Here is a 20,346-nt window from a genome sequence, read left to right on the forward strand (position 1 = left end):
TATATAACAAGTAAGGAGCTAATACGTTACACACTAAGGGCTAGATTTACTAAGCTGCGATTTTGAAAAAGTGGGGATGTTGCCTATAGCAACCAATCAGATTCTAGCTGTCATTTTGTAGAAGGTACTAAATAAATGAAAGCTAGAATCTGATTGGTTACTATAGGCAACATCCCCACTTTTTCAAACCCGCAGCTTAGTAAATCTAGCCCTAAGTGTCTAGCATTTGTAACAGCACTATAGTGGACTGAATTATGTCATAAACATTCATCCTATTATTAAACGATTTTATTTGCTGTTATTTATATATATTTCAAGTGCGTATATTATTAATGCGACTTAACAAAAAATCAGTGATATATGTCTATCTATCGCTTAACCATTTCTTCTGCATTTGACCTCTGCTATCCTCACCTATAGCTACTGGACTTTTACCAATTTTTAGTGTGTGCGTGTTCTATATAATATAATCTTTATTTTGTTCTCCTACCAATGCGCTGTTCTTTTTTTTTTTTTTTCGTCCCTTTTGTTCTACCCTAATAAAGGACTGTTTTACGTTGCCTTTGACAGGGAGAATGTCAATTTTCTATTTTTTATATATATATATATATATATATATATATATATATATATATATATATATATATATATATATATATATATATATATATATATATAAAATTTTGTTTTGCAACTAGAAATTATTAGTTTAAATAGTAAATGCCAGGGTAGCTTTTTAGTCCCCTGTGCTAAAAAGAAGTAAAATAGTATGTTTGTAGGTGAGATAATGTGTCATGGCAAGTGAGAAAAACATTAACTCGGAATGCTGCAATTTAAATATCGTGCACATAGATTTGTGTTTCAAAATTGGAGTGGCTTAATATCATTTGTACGTTTGTTGTGTATTGAGAGTTTTTCTGTTTTTATCTTCTGAACACAAACTGTTATTGAAATATTTCTATCATACCGTGTACTTATAACAATGTTGGTTTCTTTTAGGTTTAACATTAAAAACAATTCATCAGATGATCAAAATTGTTAATGATTGCTTCACAGCATAAACCTGAGAAACAATATGTATTAAATGGGCTTCAGTGAGTGCTGGAAAAACCGTTCTTTATGTAGGTCATTTTTAAGGATGAGAGACGCAGCAGTTTAAGAATTAATGTACTCTCTGTATTGCAGAAGCACACAAACACTTGAAGGCCCTAGTTAGAAATCATTGTGGGCTCTTATTGACTTTTGAAAAAAAACACTGTCTCCCTGTTAAACAAAAACAAAAACCTGAAGTTGGCAGAGTAACTGTGCTAGAAAAATGGAACCATTTTGACACAGATTGGTAAAAGTAAAAATGATTTAATGTGTGTAATGTACTGAATGACATAATCAATTGGTACCAAAATTTAATTAGAAAATGAGCACAAACGTCATTGTTTACCTTTTTAGCATATAGAAAAGAGAAATAACTGAGAGTATTTAATGTATTTAACTAATGGAGGCGTCAAAAGGCAGACAAATAACTTTGCACGTGAGAATACTGCAGTCAGCCACTTAGCTTTGTGTTTTAGAAAATGTCTGATAACCATAAAATAAGTTGATTTAGCAACATCGCAAATTTAAATAGAGCGTAAATATTACAAGTTCTGTCAAAATATGAGAACTTTTCCATATCTGTTTGTAAATGTTGTTAGTAGTTCTTTTTCTTAATGGAATTTGTATTTTAGGTTTAGTTGTGCTTTTCATTTTAAATGCATTTTCAGACAACCCATTGAATATCATATTCACATCCGTCAATTCTCTCCACAGGGTACTGCAAAAATGTCTCCTGTTTGACTGATAATATCACTGAGATGAGTAGCATCACCCACCTTCTTGAGTCATCCTATGACAACTCTCCATTTAACAGCACAAAAATCTCTCCTTTCATGTCTCCAAGATATGTAACCCCAGGAAAGGGCATGAATGATGCTGTGATATCAAGTCAGATAGAACTGTCCAGCTTGGATACAAAAGTTAATTCAAGAAAGAAGCATGAAATAAGTACTGGGATAAAACATTCTAAGGTGCACTTAAGTGCTAATAAGGAAGCCCTGAATGCTCATAACTGTGAATTGAAGCAAACCAAGTCAAAAGGAGACTCTGTCACATGGATGTTACAACCTGCCCATTGTTGTGAAGACTTTTCAATGCGCTGGCAATCTGACATAATTGATGTAGATAATCCACCTATAAACACAGAAATCGAACAGCCAACTCTGTCTATTAATGCATGTACTTTGTTGGCATCGCACTTCTCAGATGATAATAGTAACAAAGTAAGGAAAGAAATAAGTTTGAGTCCTCATCCTAGCAACCAAGCAGATTCGGCATTTAAGAACATTTTCAATACCAAAGAAGAGTCTGTTTTAAATCACACACACAATTTATCGCAGACTCTGATTATAGATAGATGGGACGTTACTTCTCCAGACTATGCTTACAACATAGGGCAAAGCAATAATGATGTTGCTGGCGGTGGAAATTGTGACGAGCAGGAAGTGAGTTACAGCAGCAAATATAACAGTTGCCAGAGTGCGAGTTACACCAGTATTTGGGATAATTCCTATTGTAGTGACAAAAGAGGATGGGTCCCAGATGTAATCGGCAAACCTTTCTTATCTTCACACTGTAATCAGGTATGCAGTAATGCTAGAGAGGATGCAATGTTGTGTTCTCAAAAACATTCATACAATCACTCAGAGCTAGAAATTATCGAAACCTTGCCAGAAAGGAAAGAAGACATGCTGGTAAAGGGCAACAAAGGATTAACAGGGTTAAGGACACAACTGATAGATGGTCACAAGGAAGGAACAGACAAAGAACACAATGCATCATTTAAAAGTGAAACACAGACAGATGATCATGAAAGTAAAATTTCAGGAACCTCAGGGATCTTATACACTTCACAATCTCCAACTCTTTCTGTAGGGGGGGCTAATTATGATGAGAATGACAGCCAGGATTTGAAAATTAATGTAAGGAACCTAATGCTCTTAACTAAGGGCTGCAGATTAAACTTGTCTCAGCAGGATAGACATACATTGCAAGGTTTTCCAGTGGCTGAAGCAGAAGCATCTTGTTTTGACACTGTTCCAGTTTCAGTTATTAGTGAAGCAAAAACACTTGTTGAACATGACTTGACAATAAACCAGAATTTGAAAGATGGGAGTTCATCCTTCTCGAATACCTCTGCAGATATGCTGATTTCAGAATCAGACGAACTTAATCTGAAAGAAAAAGCAGATGCAGAACTGTGTGACGGGTTGAGGAAAATGATGTTGGCAACAAAGGCTTTTCAGTTCCCAACTATAATGAATGTGGAAAAAAGTCCCTGTTTCTTCACACCACGCTCAAAAAGCAGACTTCTTTCTTCCAAGTCTCGCCATAAAGATTCCTCTCTTTTTGAGGACTCTGTGGAAATGCCTACAAGAGGCAGGAGTCCAGGTGGCATGTTGGATTCTCCTTTGCAACCATGTGAACTTGGACCTAGAAAAAGCTTTTGCCCTACTAGTGTGCTATTTGAGCAAAATCATGTTTCAAACACCTCTCGAAGGCTGAATAAGGAGGATCAGAATTTATCACCATTGACCTCCACAAACCAAACACCTGAGAGTCTTGGGGAAATCCTTTCTGAACAAGAGACAACTGTTAACATCACTAATTTTCTTACAGATGATCTGTCTTCTTCAGAAGCAGAAATTAAATCTAGTGTGCAGTTAAAGCAAACCACCTGTGCTGAGGGTGAGATTTTTGAAAGCGAATGGCTAACGGAGGATGGAGAGTCTGAGAGTATTGGAGAATCTGATTACAAAAACACAGTTATTGGTTCTGCCATAGAAGGGAAACCATTGTCTTTGTCTTTAGCAAATGGATCTTTCCTTCACAGTACAGCAACAGAAGACACGGCTGCAAATTGCACTAAAGTTCCACGTTACAGCTTTAGTAGACTTTCTTGTGTTGCAAAAACCAATGATAGTGCATTAAAATCATGCCATTCAAGCACTATTTATGATTCTTGTAGCCAGAAAGTGCCTTTATCACCTGGTGGCCGCCCAGTAAATGTAAGTCAAGTTGAACCTATGGAATATCTGTATATGGACAATGAAAAAGGACATGCACTTATTGAAAGGCACATACCTTGTAAAGATCAGTCTGCCGCCAACATCTCAGAGAATGTAGACAACACAATTTTATATGACTGGAGAAACTATAAGAATAGCAATCATATAATAAATAAGGTTTCATCCGCACATTCACCTGATCGGGTAGCAGTGGAGCTGTATAGACTGTCTAATGATGAACTTACCAGAAGACTGAGGGAGCTAGGGGAGGACTCTAGGCAAGTTACCAGCCAGAATAGAAAGACTTGCATCTTACTGTTAGACAAGCGTTTGAAGGAACAAGTGAAAAGTGGGCGAGCAGGTAAGGGTTTTGTTGTTACGATTTGTAATTTTTGCAGTTGTAAAATGTTAGAAAATTGGAGAGTAGATGAAACATTTCCCTAAGAGATTCCAACATCTACTAAAACGGTACAAATGTGACATCTTTTGTGTTTGGGCATGCAATCTGTTACGTGCACAGTTGGAACATTTAGTAATTTGGGTGATGCTTTTACATTAATGCTGAGCAAATAGATTGTTTAAAAATACTAATTGGTTACAGTTGGTTTCAATTCAAGGAGCAATTCCTGCTCTGCCTAATAATGCAGATACATCGTTATGGCATACCTAAAACTTATCAGGAATGAAATATGAGGTGTCTAGAATTATAAAAAAAAAATATATATTTGCCTCTGCCATGTATATAGAGAATTCACTCAAACACTATTGAGTACATTTATGACAAAAAGTTATATTTTTAAATCTTTCCTTTATATGATTAGCAACAGACTGATTAAAGGCAATATTTGATTTTTTTTACTGTTGAATTGATGTATACTATGCAGATTACACAGCACTATTCTTTGTCAGGTGTGTCCTCTGCATATAGCCCAGAGCTCTCTATAGCCCTCCGCACGTTTAACATCCCAGACTGTAACAGTGATGAGGCAACACTTTCTCTAGAGTTTGACCAGCCAGATAAGACACGCAAGTGGAGAGAGGGTGTTCTGAAATCTAGCTTTAACTACTTGTTGTTGGATCCCAGGTAAGAAACAAGATTCCTTGTCCCTTTATCATACCTATTGAAATGTATTTTAATAATGGGACATCCAACATAAATTTTGCAATGATTCATATTTTTTTGATCTTTTACTTTATGAAATGCTTATTTATTTTGAAACCAAAATTATAAAATCTATGAGGGGAAAAAACTAAGGTGCCTATATGGCTACAGAATTAAAAGCTAATTTAAGCAAACATATACACAAAATGAAATAATTTATATTATGTCTCCTCTCCTTTATGATAATAAGTTCATAAATCAAAGTTTATGTTCTAAGGGAGGAATTAGCCACAAAAGTCTCCTGCGGACATTCTGGAGACACTTTGCGGCGGATATTTTAACAGAAATCTCCGCTCATTTTTCCTTGCGCTCCATAGAGGTGCGAGGAAAACTGATGTTCTGAGGAACATCGCTGCTAATGGAATCTGCTCCTAATAATGGAAGATTTAGGATGCATGCATACACACAATTCCTCTGCATTACCTTTTATACTCCATTGTAACTCTGAATGTCTGGTGCTGCAGGGTTTTGTGGTGCCTTATAAATAGGTGATAATGATCTGATTCTAAATACATGTATGGAATCTATCTGGAAATCTAGTGTTCAGCAAGATCAGAATCTCGGAATGATAAATGTAAATTTATGCTGTTCAACCCTTTCTTACATACAGACATCAATAAGTACCTTCTCAAATAGTCATCGCAAGAATTTTACTAAATAACTTATTTAAGGGCAGTGGCAGAGGAGCGTGGGGAAGATAGGTGGGCACTGTCTGGAAAAAAGACTCAATAGTATTTTGTATTTGCAATTTAGATATGATGATCCAGGTTATGTAAAAATCTAAGCTCCAATATCATAACTGCTATATCCACGTTCTTTATTTAGAGTCACTTGCAATCTTCCATCTCGTCATCATAACACTTCCAAACATGACTGCTTCTGCACTTTTGTCAGAGCTGTATTTTATGTTGGAAAAGGAAAGAGATCGCGTCCATATTCCCATCTATACGAGGCATTGACTTACTACAAAGGCAGCAGCAAACAGGTACCATCTTTATTAAACTTATTATATCATCTACAATTCTTTTAAAGTGATTAGTTTAAATGTCACATTGTCAATGCCACTTACAAAGAGCAGCTTTCAAGAATAGTGGTTTGATGGAGAATGTGGTGATGAGGGCTTCAACTGCCTTGAGGGATGATTCATTGAACCTATGAGGGAGAAAAAAAATGAACTAAATCACTAGAATGTAACACACAGAGGCCCTCCAGTCCACTGATTTATAATATGCGTTAAAATGTTGAATTCTATTGAATCCTCATTAAAATATATGTAACTCTCTACATATTTGGATCAGAATACAGCATTATATTTAAAAATATAGGCAGGTGACAATGAAGAAATAAGTGATTTAAGTATATAAAATTCTGTCGAATCTGTGGCGTGGCCTAGCAGTCATCTATAGCGGACGTGTGGCATTAGAGCTACTCGCATCAAAAGCTAAAATTGCGTCTTATTTCTGCATTAATTGGTGAAAACGCCACAAAAGTAAAAGGGGATCTGTATTAGCTTATTAGGCAACTTTAATATCGTTCTGGGAGTCCGGGCAGAGGACCTGGAGGTGCGGGGGCCTATTCAATGAACACCGCTGCCCTTTCCTGTCAGCTTGGAGGCTGATTGCTGCCGGATCCGAGCATGTTTTCGGTGCTTTGTGGGCTACCGGTCATCTGGTGCACACCGCCCGGGGGATGCTGCATAGCTGCTGGCAGGAGTGAGACATAGCGGTCGGAGCCTAGTAAGAGTGCGGGAGCAGGTCCTGCCTTTTTGTGCCACTCGCCTTTCACCTGTGTAAGATCACTGGTGAGCAGTCGCCCATCGAAGAGTCCCCTTGCCTTCCTCGGTCTGTGAGGGATCTCCTGCATCGGACCGGATGCCGCAGGCTTCATTGCCACCTTCTCTTCCGGTGGTTCAACCGGAGCAGTGCCTGCTGGGAAGATTACTAGAGCTCGGGGGTTGACTAATTACGCCTGTCTAGGTTGCCGATACAGCCCAGCGGTGCCAACGTCTCAGTCCACACTGAGAAGACTGAAGTTAGGAAAGCATCAGCGCATGCCATCAGCTACTTGTTGGGGGTCTGACCTCCTAAAAATACAAGGCTATCTCTGTCCCTATCCTATCTCAGCAGTTTGCTAATAGTGCTCGAATAACCATTACTATACACTGCTGCCATCTAGTGTACTCTATACTACACTGCAGTTTATACCTATTAATTCTTCATAAGCTCTCGCAGAAACGCTGCTGGAGTTACAGCTGCTTAATAAATCAAGGCGCATCTCATTCTGCACAGATAGGACCAATCTTGGGTCCTCCCACTCCTGTTTGTGCTTAATGCAGTGCTAACAATGCCCACAGAACAGAGAGTCTACATACAAACGAGAGGCTAAATGGGCTACTAACATATCGGGACACAGGGGAATCCATGGGGCTCTAGCTTTAGAACGCCTACACCACAGCAACGGGAGAGATAAATCTAACTATCGGTTTACTGGGACCGGCTGTTTTAACTGCTAGATCTTACAGAGTCTGTTAACCCTTGGAACCACACTATAGCAATGTCGAACAAAGATCAAAAAATTGCTACCCTGGGAACGGCCTCTATTTTTATTCAAGCTAAAAAGCGGATTGCATCTCACTCGGTAACATCCTCACCGACACCGCATTCTGATTCAGACAACGATGACACTAGTTCCACCAATGAAGTGTCCATATCCACAGAATTGAGAGACATTATCCAGTCTACCATTCAATCAGAAGTTCGTGCCATTATACAAGAGGAAAACAGAAAAGTAGTGGCTGAGTTCCACAAACAAATAGCAGCCATTGGTTCCAGAACAGCAGACTTGGAGCAAAAGGTAGACAAGGTTTGCAATTTTCAGGAACTTGTGTCCACAGAACTCTCAGATCTCTGTACAGATATGGAAATGTTCAAAAAGCACTTTGAGGATATTGAGAACAGAAACGGGTGGAATAAGCTTCGCATCCGGAATATCCCAGAAACAATATATAACGATCTTCTACCAAAATACCTAGAGAAGACTATTTCTACATTATCTTCCAGATGCTCAAAATTAGAGGTCCAAACAGTTCGGGCTCATGGAGCACTACACTAAAAACCCTCACTAATCCAGCCGCCCAGAGACGTCATCGTTCGATTTCACTACTATAAGCATAAAGAACAATTCGCTATGGGTACCTGAACTGCCACTTCACCTACTTTTGAAGGAGCAGAACTCCAGGTATATCAGGACTTGGCCCCTATTACTCTGCAAAAGAGGCGAGACCTTGCCCCAATTGCCAAACTCCTGCATGACCATAAAATCTGTTATCAATGGGGTTTTCCTTTTCATCGTCTGATAGGGCATGAGGGTCAATCCCACAAAGTCAAGATGCTGGATCAAGGAGTAGCCCTTCTGCCAACACTAGGAATAGCGACTTCCTTGATACCAACACATGAAACTGCAAGACCCACGGCCCCTACAGCCTCATGGATGCAAGCATAAGGAACTTAAACTAAAGGTCGCACATATGTTGGCTATTACTTACAAGCTCTCTGAAGTTACTTGAGGCAACTGGAATAAGCTACTCATGACTTTAGTTGAGCCGCACTTACGACAGCCCTTGTGCCTTGTCAAATATTAAGTGTATTCAACTATGAGCTCGAGGACTTCTCAGAGGACAAGTAAATTGTATTTGTCTATAGAATACAATTTAAATCTTGCTAAATTTTAGTCTTTCTTTCCACATGGGTTAGTTAACTGTTTGATCCAGTTGCTTACAACAGGTATTAAATTGATAAAATACTGTGTTGGTAACATTATAGTTAACAGTTGATGTGGATAATTATTGATTACTAATTCCAGACTCTCTTGAACTGTTAGAGGCAATTGGAAAAAGTTATTCAGGATTATAATTAAACTAAATTGGGAGGGGCTCTCGTGCCCTGTCAAATACTGATAAGTGAACCTAACCATGAAGTTGAGGTCTTCTTAGGAAGCAGGTAGACTTTGTCTGCAAAATATGTTTTAAATGTTATTGATCCTTGGTCGTAAGGTCCCGGATGGGTTGGCCAATTGTCTGACCCAAATTGATTATAATATGTACTAAATTAATGGGACAACTCGACCTTGTAACCCGGAGAGCGGCCTATCACTTATAGCTCACGTTAGATTCAGAACTGCTCCCCGGATTAAGATTAAGAGGCAAGTGATCTTTTAATTTAGTGGTAAAACATTGGCCGGGTATTGCATAGATCAAGTATGAAGACAGGGGAATTCTATTTGTTTATAGCAATTGAGAAAAAGGTACACATGTTTCTTAATTAAACTATATTGGAAGAGGCCCTTGCGCCCTGTTAAATATAGATAAGTTTATCTAACTATGAGGTTGAGGACCTCTCAAGAGACGTGTAAATTTTATTTGCTTATAAGAGGCATTATAAGTGTTATTGATCCTCAATCTTAAGGCCCCAGATGGGCTGGCCATATGTTTGATCCAATTGATTACAATATTTATTAAGCTAATAGGTAAATTTGGCCTCATGGTTTGGGGGACGGCTGATTACTTATACTTCATGATCATTTTTGAGCTGCTTCCTGAATTATGATGCAAATGATCTCTTAGATTGGCAATAAGGCACTGGCCTGGCAACGCCTAACCTGAATGTGCCTTAGTTGAGAATGTTGCTATAGTTATTTATCTGAGTTATGATTATTGTTCCTTTTAGAATATCCCATTGTTTCCCTTAAATGTTTCTCTCTCCCATTTCAATGTTATTTAAAATACATGTACAGGTACTTACCGGTTTATAATACCTAGGAATCCCCTCCACCAAGTTTCCTCTCTTTGCAACACATCCACGCCCCCCCCCCCCCTGTACTCCCCAAGTACACAGGATGTACTGGTTCCATTATTCGGAAGACATGTCTTGCCAGTCAAACTGTCTTCTTCTCTTTGACTGTTCTCCTAAGCTCCCCCAACTCTTTCCTCCCTCTCTTTAATTTTCCCATCTCAACCTGGTGTCTTACCTCGCCAACTCTGCTATTTCAACTGACCTTGGTCGGATTATTACTGGTATCAACCATGAATCTTTCGATTCTTACCATTAATGTTAATGGTCTTAACACTCCGCAGTAACGCACAATTTTGATTCAGTATCCGAAACGACACTCTCAGCAAGTTGTAATGCTCCAAGAGACGCACTTCAAACCTACTCACCCAAAATTGCATTACAAACAATATCCACAGATATTCTACTCAACCTCCTCGTAGAAGGTCAAAGGTACAGCTATTCTTCTTCACCATACTCTCCCGCTGACAATTGAGACAATTCACATGGATCCCCAAGGTCGATTCATTATTTTAACGGGCTTACTATCGCACGCCCCTATTACCTTAGCCACGATATACGCTCCTAATACTTCTCAAAACACTTTCTTTACTCACTTTTGTGCCAGACTCTCACAATCTATGGTAGGAAAAGTAATAGAAGAAGGCGATTTTAATACCATTTTTAAATGCACGATTAGACTGTTCGCAACCTACATTGCGCAGCAGTCGTACTATTCGCGAAGGTTCTAAATTGCAATCCCTACTCAAACAGGCTAATCTATATGACACGTGGTGAGTGCTGTACCCTAATGACAGAGCTTATACGCATTACTCGATGCCGCATGGTATGTACTCTAGATATGCTCTTTGTAGATGCCAAGATGACACGGAACCTGAAATCGGCTATCATTACACCAGTTCCTTGGTCCGAACACTCAGCTATGATTTTGCGACTTGACATCTTGCCACTGTTCCTGCCACGATACCAGTGGAGACTAAATGACTAAATTTGTTTCTAAAGAAGGAAAACCTTAGTATGAAGACAAGCGCTGCTTGACTTTCAAACAGACAATAGCCCAGAGGAAACTGCTCCTACTGTTAGATGGGAAGCCTATAAGGTAAATATTAAAGGCCGTTTGATTAGTCTTGCCTCCCATGAGAAAAAAGTAAACAAACAGGTAGTAGCCAATTTAGAGTCTCAAAACAAACTCTTACTATATATACAACACCAGTGATACCCCAAGCGCGCAACCTCCTAGCTCTGAAAGGACATCTAGACAAATTGCTTGCTGCCAAAGCGGCTAAGACACTTCAATTGCTTCAGCAGCATTTTTATGAGAAGAGACAAGGCTGACACGCTGCTGGCACGTAGGCTCCAGAATAAGTGTGCTCGTAATCGCATTGTGGCCATTAGAGATCAGACACAGCAATTTTTATACGATCCCCAGTCAATGGCAAATAGATTCTGCACCTATTACAATTCCGTATATAACCTCCCTCCAACTGCAGACCCCCCCCCCCCCCAGATATTTTTCGTAAACTAATACGTGAATACCTCCAAACGTGTTCTCTCCCACGCTTCACAGGCGCACAGCTGTCAGTACTAAATGCTAAAATGATATTACGTTGAAAAAGGTAAAATAAACTATTAAGGCCCTTAGAAACTCTGCAGCATCGGGTCCAGACGGCCTTACAGCATCATATTCTAAAAAAATTATTCCCGACCTGGCGCCTATGCTCCTTTCCATTTTTAGAGTAATTTTAAGTGGCAAAAACTTGAAAGGGACACAACCAGAGCAGATATTATTGTTATTACCAAGGAGGGCTGTGAACCTAGTTACTGTGAGAGCTACCGACCCATCTCTCTGCTGGATGTAGATTTAAAGCGATTTGCTAAATTACTTGCGAACAGGTTAGCCCAAGTGATCCCCGCCTTGGTTCACCTTGACCAAGTGGGATTTATTCCTGTTCGCCAGGGAGCAGATAATACAAGGAGAGCAATTAATCTTATTAAAGCAGCTCATCGAACACTGGTCCCTGCTATGGTGGTGGTCCTCGATGCAGAAAAGGGGTCTCGTAGCCCTTTGAGAGCTACCCTGAAAGCGATGGGTTTTAAGGGTCAATTTGTATCTGGGCTAGCTTCCTTATATTGCAATCCCTCGGCTACTGTATGGGCTAACTGTGCCGCGCCGCCTGCATTTCAAATTACGAACGGCACTCGACAAGGCTGTCCGCTTTCCCCTTTGTTGTTCGCCCTAACAATGGAAAGATTGGCATCTCGAGTTCGTAATAATCTGACAATCACAGGGATCCAAGCGGATAAGACTGACTATAAGATTTCCATGTATGCGGACGACATTCTACTAACAATTACCAACCCCCTCACCTTCTTCCCTTCCATACAGAGTGAACTCAGTGAATATGGTGCAATATCTAACTTTAAAATCAATATGGACAAATCCAAAATCCTTCCTCTTAACTTACCGTCCCACCTCTTGGACTCTCTGAAACAGCAGTCAAACTTTAGATGGCAGCCAGACAAACCCAAGTACCTGGGAATCTATTTGACAAGTCAATATAGCCAACTATATGCTGCTAATTTTCCCTGACTTTTCAATTCGCTTAAATGAGACCTTGAGAAATGGGAATAAGTTGTACATCTCTTGGCTAGGCTGCATGACAGCGGTGAAAATGAACTTAGTCCCATGAATTCTGTATCTGTTTCAAACGCTCCCTATTCGAGTACCCTCACTCCCCTTGCTCCCATCCTCTACTCGCTTCTCACTCCAGATCTGGGACTATTGCACTCGTGCTTTCCATTTGATAGCCAATTCTGAAATTATGTTTAATTAACCCAGTCTTCCCCCCTGGACAGTAACAGTTTTTCTCCCAGCACTGGTTCTGTCGCGGGCTCTGGTGTTTGACAGGCATAACACCTATGCAAATTTTTCCTGAATTTGCGGACCTCCAGCAGTTGCATGACATTGCCCATAAGCACTTCTATCAATATCTTCAATTAAGACATTTGTTTTTCATTCAATCCCAGCGTTTAAAACCTTTTACTAATTCACGCCTTTGGAAACTTTTTGTCAAAATAGATCTCCCCCTACTGGCTTAATTTATACATTCTATATTCTTTTGGTGGCATTTCGTCAACCTGTCAAAGATAGTTATGAGCTAAAAAGGGAAGAAGACCTTGGCGTGGAACTGGAAATTGATGATTGGGCCGCAATCAGGTCTAGAATCGCCAACAGCTCTATTTGCGTGCGGACCAAAGAGAATGCGTATAAGCTACTTTTATAGGTGGTATTTGGTCCCCACCTGTCTAAAAGCTATATTCCCTGACGCTTCCAGTTGTTGCTGGAGATACTGTGGTCAAGAGGGCTTGTTTTTACATATTTGGTGGTCATGCCACAAGATGGTCAGATTCTGGCAAAAGGAACATAACCTAATCTTTAGAGTTGCTACACTACAAATTCCTCCATGTCCTTCCTATTCACTCCTGCACAGACCAATACCTGACACTGATAAGCACGAAACAGCACTAGTGAGCCATATTCTTAACGCTGCCAAGTGTGTGATAGCGGCAAGTTATAAACAACTAGAACCCCCTGCGCTACCTGAAATAATAGAGTTTGGCAGACCTACCGCTGTGAGCATATCACGAGTATACATAATGACCAATCTAATAATTTCCGAAATATCTGGCAACCTTGGCTTCTTGCGGAGTAGAACAGTCAAGTATCTCTTGAAACAGATACTGACACCATAGACTAAATACCAAATCCCATACTAAATATCTGATATCAGCTAAGACACTAGGTTGACCTTCCTCCCTTCCTCTTCCCCTGTCCTTCTTTACCCCTTTCTTCCCTCCCTTCCCACCTATTCCTGCCCTTTTAGTCTCTCTCTTCCTTCTCTCCCAAGCTGTTTTTCCTCCCCCTTTCTCGTCCCCCCCCCCTTGTGCTCCATCCTCCCACTATTTTCAGTGTTGCTGTTTTATTTTACTATAACAAAGTTCTTAATAACCTTATATATGCCAACTGTCTGATTTATGTCCTAACCTGTATGCTGTTAAAACTTGAAAAACCTTCTAATAAAATATGTTTAAGTATTTTATTCTACATATTAGTGTGGCTAGTGCCCATTCAGTATTGACAACTTCATCCAGGTAAAAATGTGTGTCATTCTGAAATTCTTATATAAATCATTAGAGTTACTTAGTCCAAATGGTCTTCTGTATTTATTTCTGATAAAAGAACACACATGTTCTTTTGTAGTTTTCAGTGCATATTTCTGTTTAGAATGTTTGGGTAGAATATCTGGTATTTACAATTTCAGATGTTGATTATCCCATACACAAACTCACTTTAAAGGATTTCCCAAATATATTTCCTATAATTCCATTCTTAGAAGTCTTCCCCCAAAGCAGACTCTCACTCCCAGAATCTATTTTGAAGGCAGTGGCTAGATTTATTTTCCTTGCACATCACACTTCCACTGCTGAGCCGCTCTGTCAGTTTCTACATTTTTATTGCCGAATCCAATAGCAAATACTTATACTAACCTTCAAGGCCATCAACAAAACTGCACCAACACACATCCCTTCACTTGTCGCAAAAGATCTTCTAACTCCGTTCTGCACAAGATCTGCATCTCTCATCAACACTCCTTACCTGCTCCCATTCCCGATTACAGGACCTTTTTCTTTCTGCACCCACTCTGTGGAATTCCCTACATTGAACAATAAGATGTTCCTCCAGTCTTCAAACCTTCAAGCATTTTATGAAAATTCACCTCTTCAGACAATCTTTTTAATATTCCTCGATCACCCTCTTAACCTAAGAGAATTTCCCTATTTCCACCCTTTGCACAGTTCACACAGGACAACAACTCTGACGCCCTGACCAATGTTGCTGTGTGACTGGATCATTTGGCCCACTAAGCACTTTTTTTAACCTTTTGATACATGAGGTTAAGTTGATTCAGCTAGATTGCAAACTTCCATTATCCTATAGATTGTAAGCTTGTGAGCATGGCCCTCTTACCTCTTTGCCTGTATGTATTACCCAGTATCAGGAGAGGGCTGGCAAACTAGCCTGGGGGGCAGGACTTGCCTCAGTAGCCTATTAGGAACATTTTAAAGGGAGAAAAAACCAGGTGACCCAGCCCTAGGGAACCCACTATGGGATTGGACCAGGGGACAGATGCCCGCACAGCCTGCCCCTGCCTAGTATTGTTTTATTACTGTGTTTGTTCTTAATTATAAAGCACTATGGAATATACTGGATTTATGTAAATAAATGATAATATGTATGTTGATAATGATACTAGAGATGTTGAGAAACCAATATAAATGTAATCTTGTCTGAAATTGGTGTGGCTCCTATGTGTATCCTGATGTTTTATAGAAGTCATTATCTTGTATTACTGACTATAATGCCCCATTATTGACTTCAGTCTCATCAGTTTTTATCCAAAGTTGTATATATTACACACTTCCATTATTCTCATACCTATTGAGCATTATACCACTATCTAGTTGGGCACTGGAGGAACTTAAAGAAGTCCTTGGTTATATCTCTCTCTTATCCCTTAATGATAGCAATAATATGGTTACTGTGTTTCAAACGGCATTAATCTACTCAATATTCACCCTTAAAAATTGTCCTCACATGCAAAATTCACTCTATTCTAAGGAATATCCTGGTTTACAGTTATGTCCACGATAGTATCTTATCTGACTTTATTCATGGATATACTATAGGGAAAAAATTGTAATACAAAACTAAATAAAATCATTGTTACTCCCATCTGAAAGTAAAAAGTGATTATGATCCTGAACGCAAAAAGTACACCAGACCTTGAGTAAATTGTTATTTTGTTTGTTTGTTTCTGGAGAACAGCAAACATTATCTAATTAAATAACCAGAGCTACACTAACTTCATAAAACTGACAACCGGAGTAACTTTTGGAAATGTATATAGTTTACCAAAAAATTTTCTGTACAAGGCTCATAGCATAAACTGTATTCCAGTTTACTGCTGAACGAAAGCCCTGTTTGTCCCAATAAATTAAATTTTAAACATATGTCTCATTCCCCAAAAAAGTATTCCCAGGAAATCCAGCACAGAAATTTATTTAACTGTTAAGTGATTAACTTTTTTTGAATTGTTTTTCAGCCTTGTCCTAAAGTACAGCACATTATAGATATTTGGAGAAGTGGTCAGGGTGTGCTATCTCTTCACTGTTTTCAAAACACCATCCCTGTTGAGGCATACACAAGAGAAGCTTGCATGGTGGATGCCATTGGTAAGACATTTTATTTCAAGCATTTTTTTTCCTAGCTATAAACTCTTCAGCAGTATATACTTAATAGCACTGCAAATATAGGGCCAGTGTATTACTATGCTCATGCACAAGCTAAGCACAAATGCATACTATAAATGAGTCATGGCCATTTAGTTATGTAGAGTAAACCACTTTTCTGATATCCATGGGCATAGTTTGTTCAAACTTGCACCATGCAGGTCCGTTGAATTGGTGTGTGTTCGTGCAAAAGGAATCTCTCAAAGTGCGCAGTGCTATAATTTATGGAAAACCCCTTATCCTTAAACCTTGTTCCAAGCATTCCATGTAATTCCTTGTATGTTCTTTCATTAATGCCTTCTGGCTTGCCTGGGTCTTCTCATTTGTCCTACATTACACTGCACTGAGCAGCTCTTGCCACACCCAGTCAACATGTAGATCATGGATAAAAGTTACCTGTTTCTTGAAAAGCAAGATATGACATGAATGTGTCGTCCCTCCTTTTTCCAGTTTTTATGTGTTTGTGTTGGTTAGGTACTGAGCAGATCAAGAAAAGTCTCCTTGCCATGATTGATTGGTGTTGGGAAGTTGGAAGAATTAAGCATTTGTCTGTCTCATCTGTGATACAATATGGGATCAGTATTGCATTTCAGTCAAAGTTGAATACTGCAGCTGTAAACGCAGGCAAAATAGAGCTGGCATTGCCTATATGTGGTTGAGTTATCGGTTTATTAAAAAACTATCTTCTGCATTAGGCTGTACATTGGCTTTAAAGCTGCACCTTGTAAAATCCTCACAACTGTGTCATGTAGATGTTTTCCAAGGGCTCTGCTGGATCTGTATTACGTCACTGACGGTTTCCACTTTTAAATGGCAGGGGTGCGAGAGGGAGTACCAGTCACAAGCTCTTGATTGCGGCAAAGTGATTGGTCCTCCCACTCACCCTTCACTTTATTATTTTTTTTCTGAGGCTGTAAAGTAAGGTGACAATGGTGGCAAAAATCAGGAGACCAACCACTACCACCTTTTTATTAAGGTGGTATTGCAGATTTAATAGCGCATCCATGACCCTCTTTAGAATTTTGTTTTGTTCGGAAGTATACAAGGACATTCTTGCTATAATGAGTTGTTCAACAGAAGTGACTGAAGAGTTAGCAGTATTTCCATGTTCTAAAGGAACAAGGCAAATGTTAGTCTATAGAAAGAGAAACTGAAATACTGCTTTACAATTGACTTCTGAAGAAATTGGGCAAAAACAAGTACATTATAACACTCTGCAAAGTCTCCTTTCTGTAATAGAAATTTCATTTAGAAAATTATGAATTTTTTTTTAGGTTCCTTTCCATATTCTTACTTTTTTTTCCTTTTGTAGTCTCTGCATTATAAAATTAACAATGGCAATTATATGCTTTAAAATGTATACATTGGATGTTAAATAAATTGTAAAGCCAAATCAGAGTGCAGAATATTTAATGGCTTCAATAAATAGAATTTATGGATGGGGCCTATAATTTGAATCGGTCCTGGTTGCAATTCTATATATCGGTAAGCTGTTCTGTATATTTGTGTATCTCATTCTACTGTTTAGGTTTAAAAATGCTAACCAATCAAAAGAAGGGGGTTTACTATGGACAAGCTCAGAATTGGCCCCCCACGCGTCGACGATGCCTTGGTGTTCATATGCTTCACAGAGCAATGCAAATCTTCCTGGCTGAAGGAGAACGCCAGCTCCGGCCCCCAGATATACGCAATAGACCGTGAAAAACTGGAATGAATGCACCAAGGATTTTGAAGTAACTGGATGTTCGATTTTGCACTCTCAAGCTAAACTCTATGCTGTGGAAATATTAACAGAGCAGCACCATTGCCACAACTTCTTGTTTTCCTGCTTTATATAACTGTGTATCTACACTTGGAGACTATGAGAACTGCAAAGTATATCATTCCCTCACATAATTAAGAAGAGTAAATGGTTGGGTAATTTATTGTTAAGTTGTCAGAGCTGCAGGGGTGTATATATATTTTTATTTGCTATTCATTTACTTGCTGGTTGTAAAATAAATTGTCATTTTATATAATCTAATCTTGGTTTACAAAAAAAGAATTGTTGAATCTCTGGATCCACTTTCATGGAAATGAACTGTGACATCTTACATGTCAGTGGACAGAAGTAGACATATTACATTTTAATTATGATCTAAATGAAACAAAGTGAAAATGTTTTTTGTTTTGAATGCTAATGGGGTCTTTATCATGCAAGTATTGTTTTTGAATATGATATGAATGTGATTCATAAGTAATATATGATAAGTAAATTAAGTAAATGATTGTCATCTTCATGATTGTATGCTGCTTATTGCACACATAGGCACAAAGATTTACTAATAGTGTCATGATTAGCCATTTTTCATATATTGCAGATCTACTGTATTGATCTTTTTGTCTTAATTGGATGGTACTGTAGAGATGTACTTGTACAAAGCATATACAGTTTCACTTATATTACATTAATAAGCGGAGAACTGAAAAATAAACAGTCTTATTAACATTGAGTCCTGAATTTATTTAAAATATGTGAAAATTAGTCTTTTATGGGACAACTTGTACCGATGTTAATGGGTGTCATAAACATTACCTGCACGCTTCGTGTCTTATATCTTAAAGGCTAATTGAGATGAAAACTGTCTCCCCACATTACGCCAATCCAATGCGTGGCCACATCGGCTGACTAACTTTAAAGACCTGTGTTGAGCTGGAAAACTCCAGTTACTGTTTTTAAGTACAACAGTACAGCTTCTCTTTATATTGTCAGATAATACATTGTATCTCATGAAAGCACTCCGCCATTTGCCATACATTGCCACAAACTTTACTTGTGGTAATTTTCAAATAACACTATAACATACAATATAATACATTTTAAAACCCATTGTTGGTAAACAGTGTCGAACTGGTGCATGAAGGGCCCACCGGGGGACTGCAACACTAGGGACCCACCAGAGGGGGTGTAGTCAGCCATTATAGAGGCGGGACCTGACACTAGAGGGGGAGTGGTCAGTCCATGAAGGACAGCTAGCACCTTAGTGTAGTACATAAAACATACAGTGTGTGTATAAAGAATACACAGTCTTGACCTGCCCCTTAGATTGTGTTATGTGCGTATTGTCGCTAACCAATAACGATTGTCGAACCTCGATTTGTGTTTCCAAAGCACAGAGATTTATTCGCAATAAGTAGAATAATATGCTCAAGCGAAGTAATAGTAAATACAGCCGTTACTTATCGCAGGCGCTCTGGATCCAGTGCAGTCATTCAATCCTGAAGTCTGGGGACAAGATGTCTGCCCTCTGGATCATAAGCTGCTGCTTATATATACAATCAAATACAGTAATACAATGAAGATGGTATAGCTTGCATCTATTGGTCCGGGTCTCAGGAATGTCCAAGGGGTTGTCAATCATTGGCTGGTTCATCCTAAGGAATCCAAAGGAGGGGGTCATCTCTGCAGGGGGTATGCTCTGCTCTTCCCGCCAAGATTCCTTAGTCTTAAGTAGTTCATAATTCCCTATCATTCATAACTTGCGTATGTACTCTGCGATTCCCTCGCAGAGTGAACCAAACAGTAGGATATGTAACAAGGTTCATTATGATACCACTCATGATGTTATTCCTTCAACCCGTTCCGTGTATTTCACTAATATGCATGTAACTCTGATATAACATATAAATACTACTATATTTCGACATAACTGACTATGTGTTGCAACTACCATTAATGTGTACTATTTTATAAGTATGCGTGTTTGTGCGGATATATGGTAAAAGACCAATTACTGTTTCTGCCACGTGTAGTGGATGCGTACGCCCTTTCACGCCGCAGCGTGCCCTTGTACGTCGATGCGTACTGTGCGCATCTTTTCAGACAAAGACAACCAAGTTTGCTAGA

The 20,346-nt window shown here is 39.0% G+C and overlaps 1 protein-coding gene across 1 annotated transcript in view; it reads left to right on the top strand.

The window, feature by feature from the left end:
• The window catches only part of ANKLE1 (ankyrin repeat and LEM domain containing 1), a 33,136-nt gene extending 14,189 nt beyond the window's left edge, over nucleotides 1–18,947 (top strand). The window contains exons 5-9 of the mRNA XM_075204680.1: nucleotides 1,807–4,461; nucleotides 5,010–5,184; nucleotides 6,088–6,247; nucleotides 16,274–16,403; nucleotides 17,989–18,947. Coding sequence (XP_075060781.1) covers nucleotides 1,807–4,461; nucleotides 5,010–5,184; nucleotides 6,088–6,247; nucleotides 16,274–16,403; nucleotides 17,989–18,161 — 3,293 coding nt within the window. The 3' untranslated portion in view covers nucleotides 18,162–18,947. The remainder of the gene's footprint in view (nucleotides 1–1,806; nucleotides 4,462–5,009; nucleotides 5,185–6,087; nucleotides 6,248–16,273; nucleotides 16,404–17,988) is intronic.
• The last annotated feature ends 1,399 nt before the right edge of the window (nucleotides 18,948–20,346 follow it).

The sequence above is a fragment of the Mixophyes fleayi genome, chromosome 1, assembly GCF_038048845.1.
Source record: "Mixophyes fleayi isolate aMixFle1 chromosome 1, aMixFle1.hap1, whole genome shotgun sequence".
Classification (NCBI taxonomy): Eukaryota; Metazoa; Chordata; class Amphibia; order Anura; family Limnodynastidae; genus Mixophyes; species Mixophyes fleayi.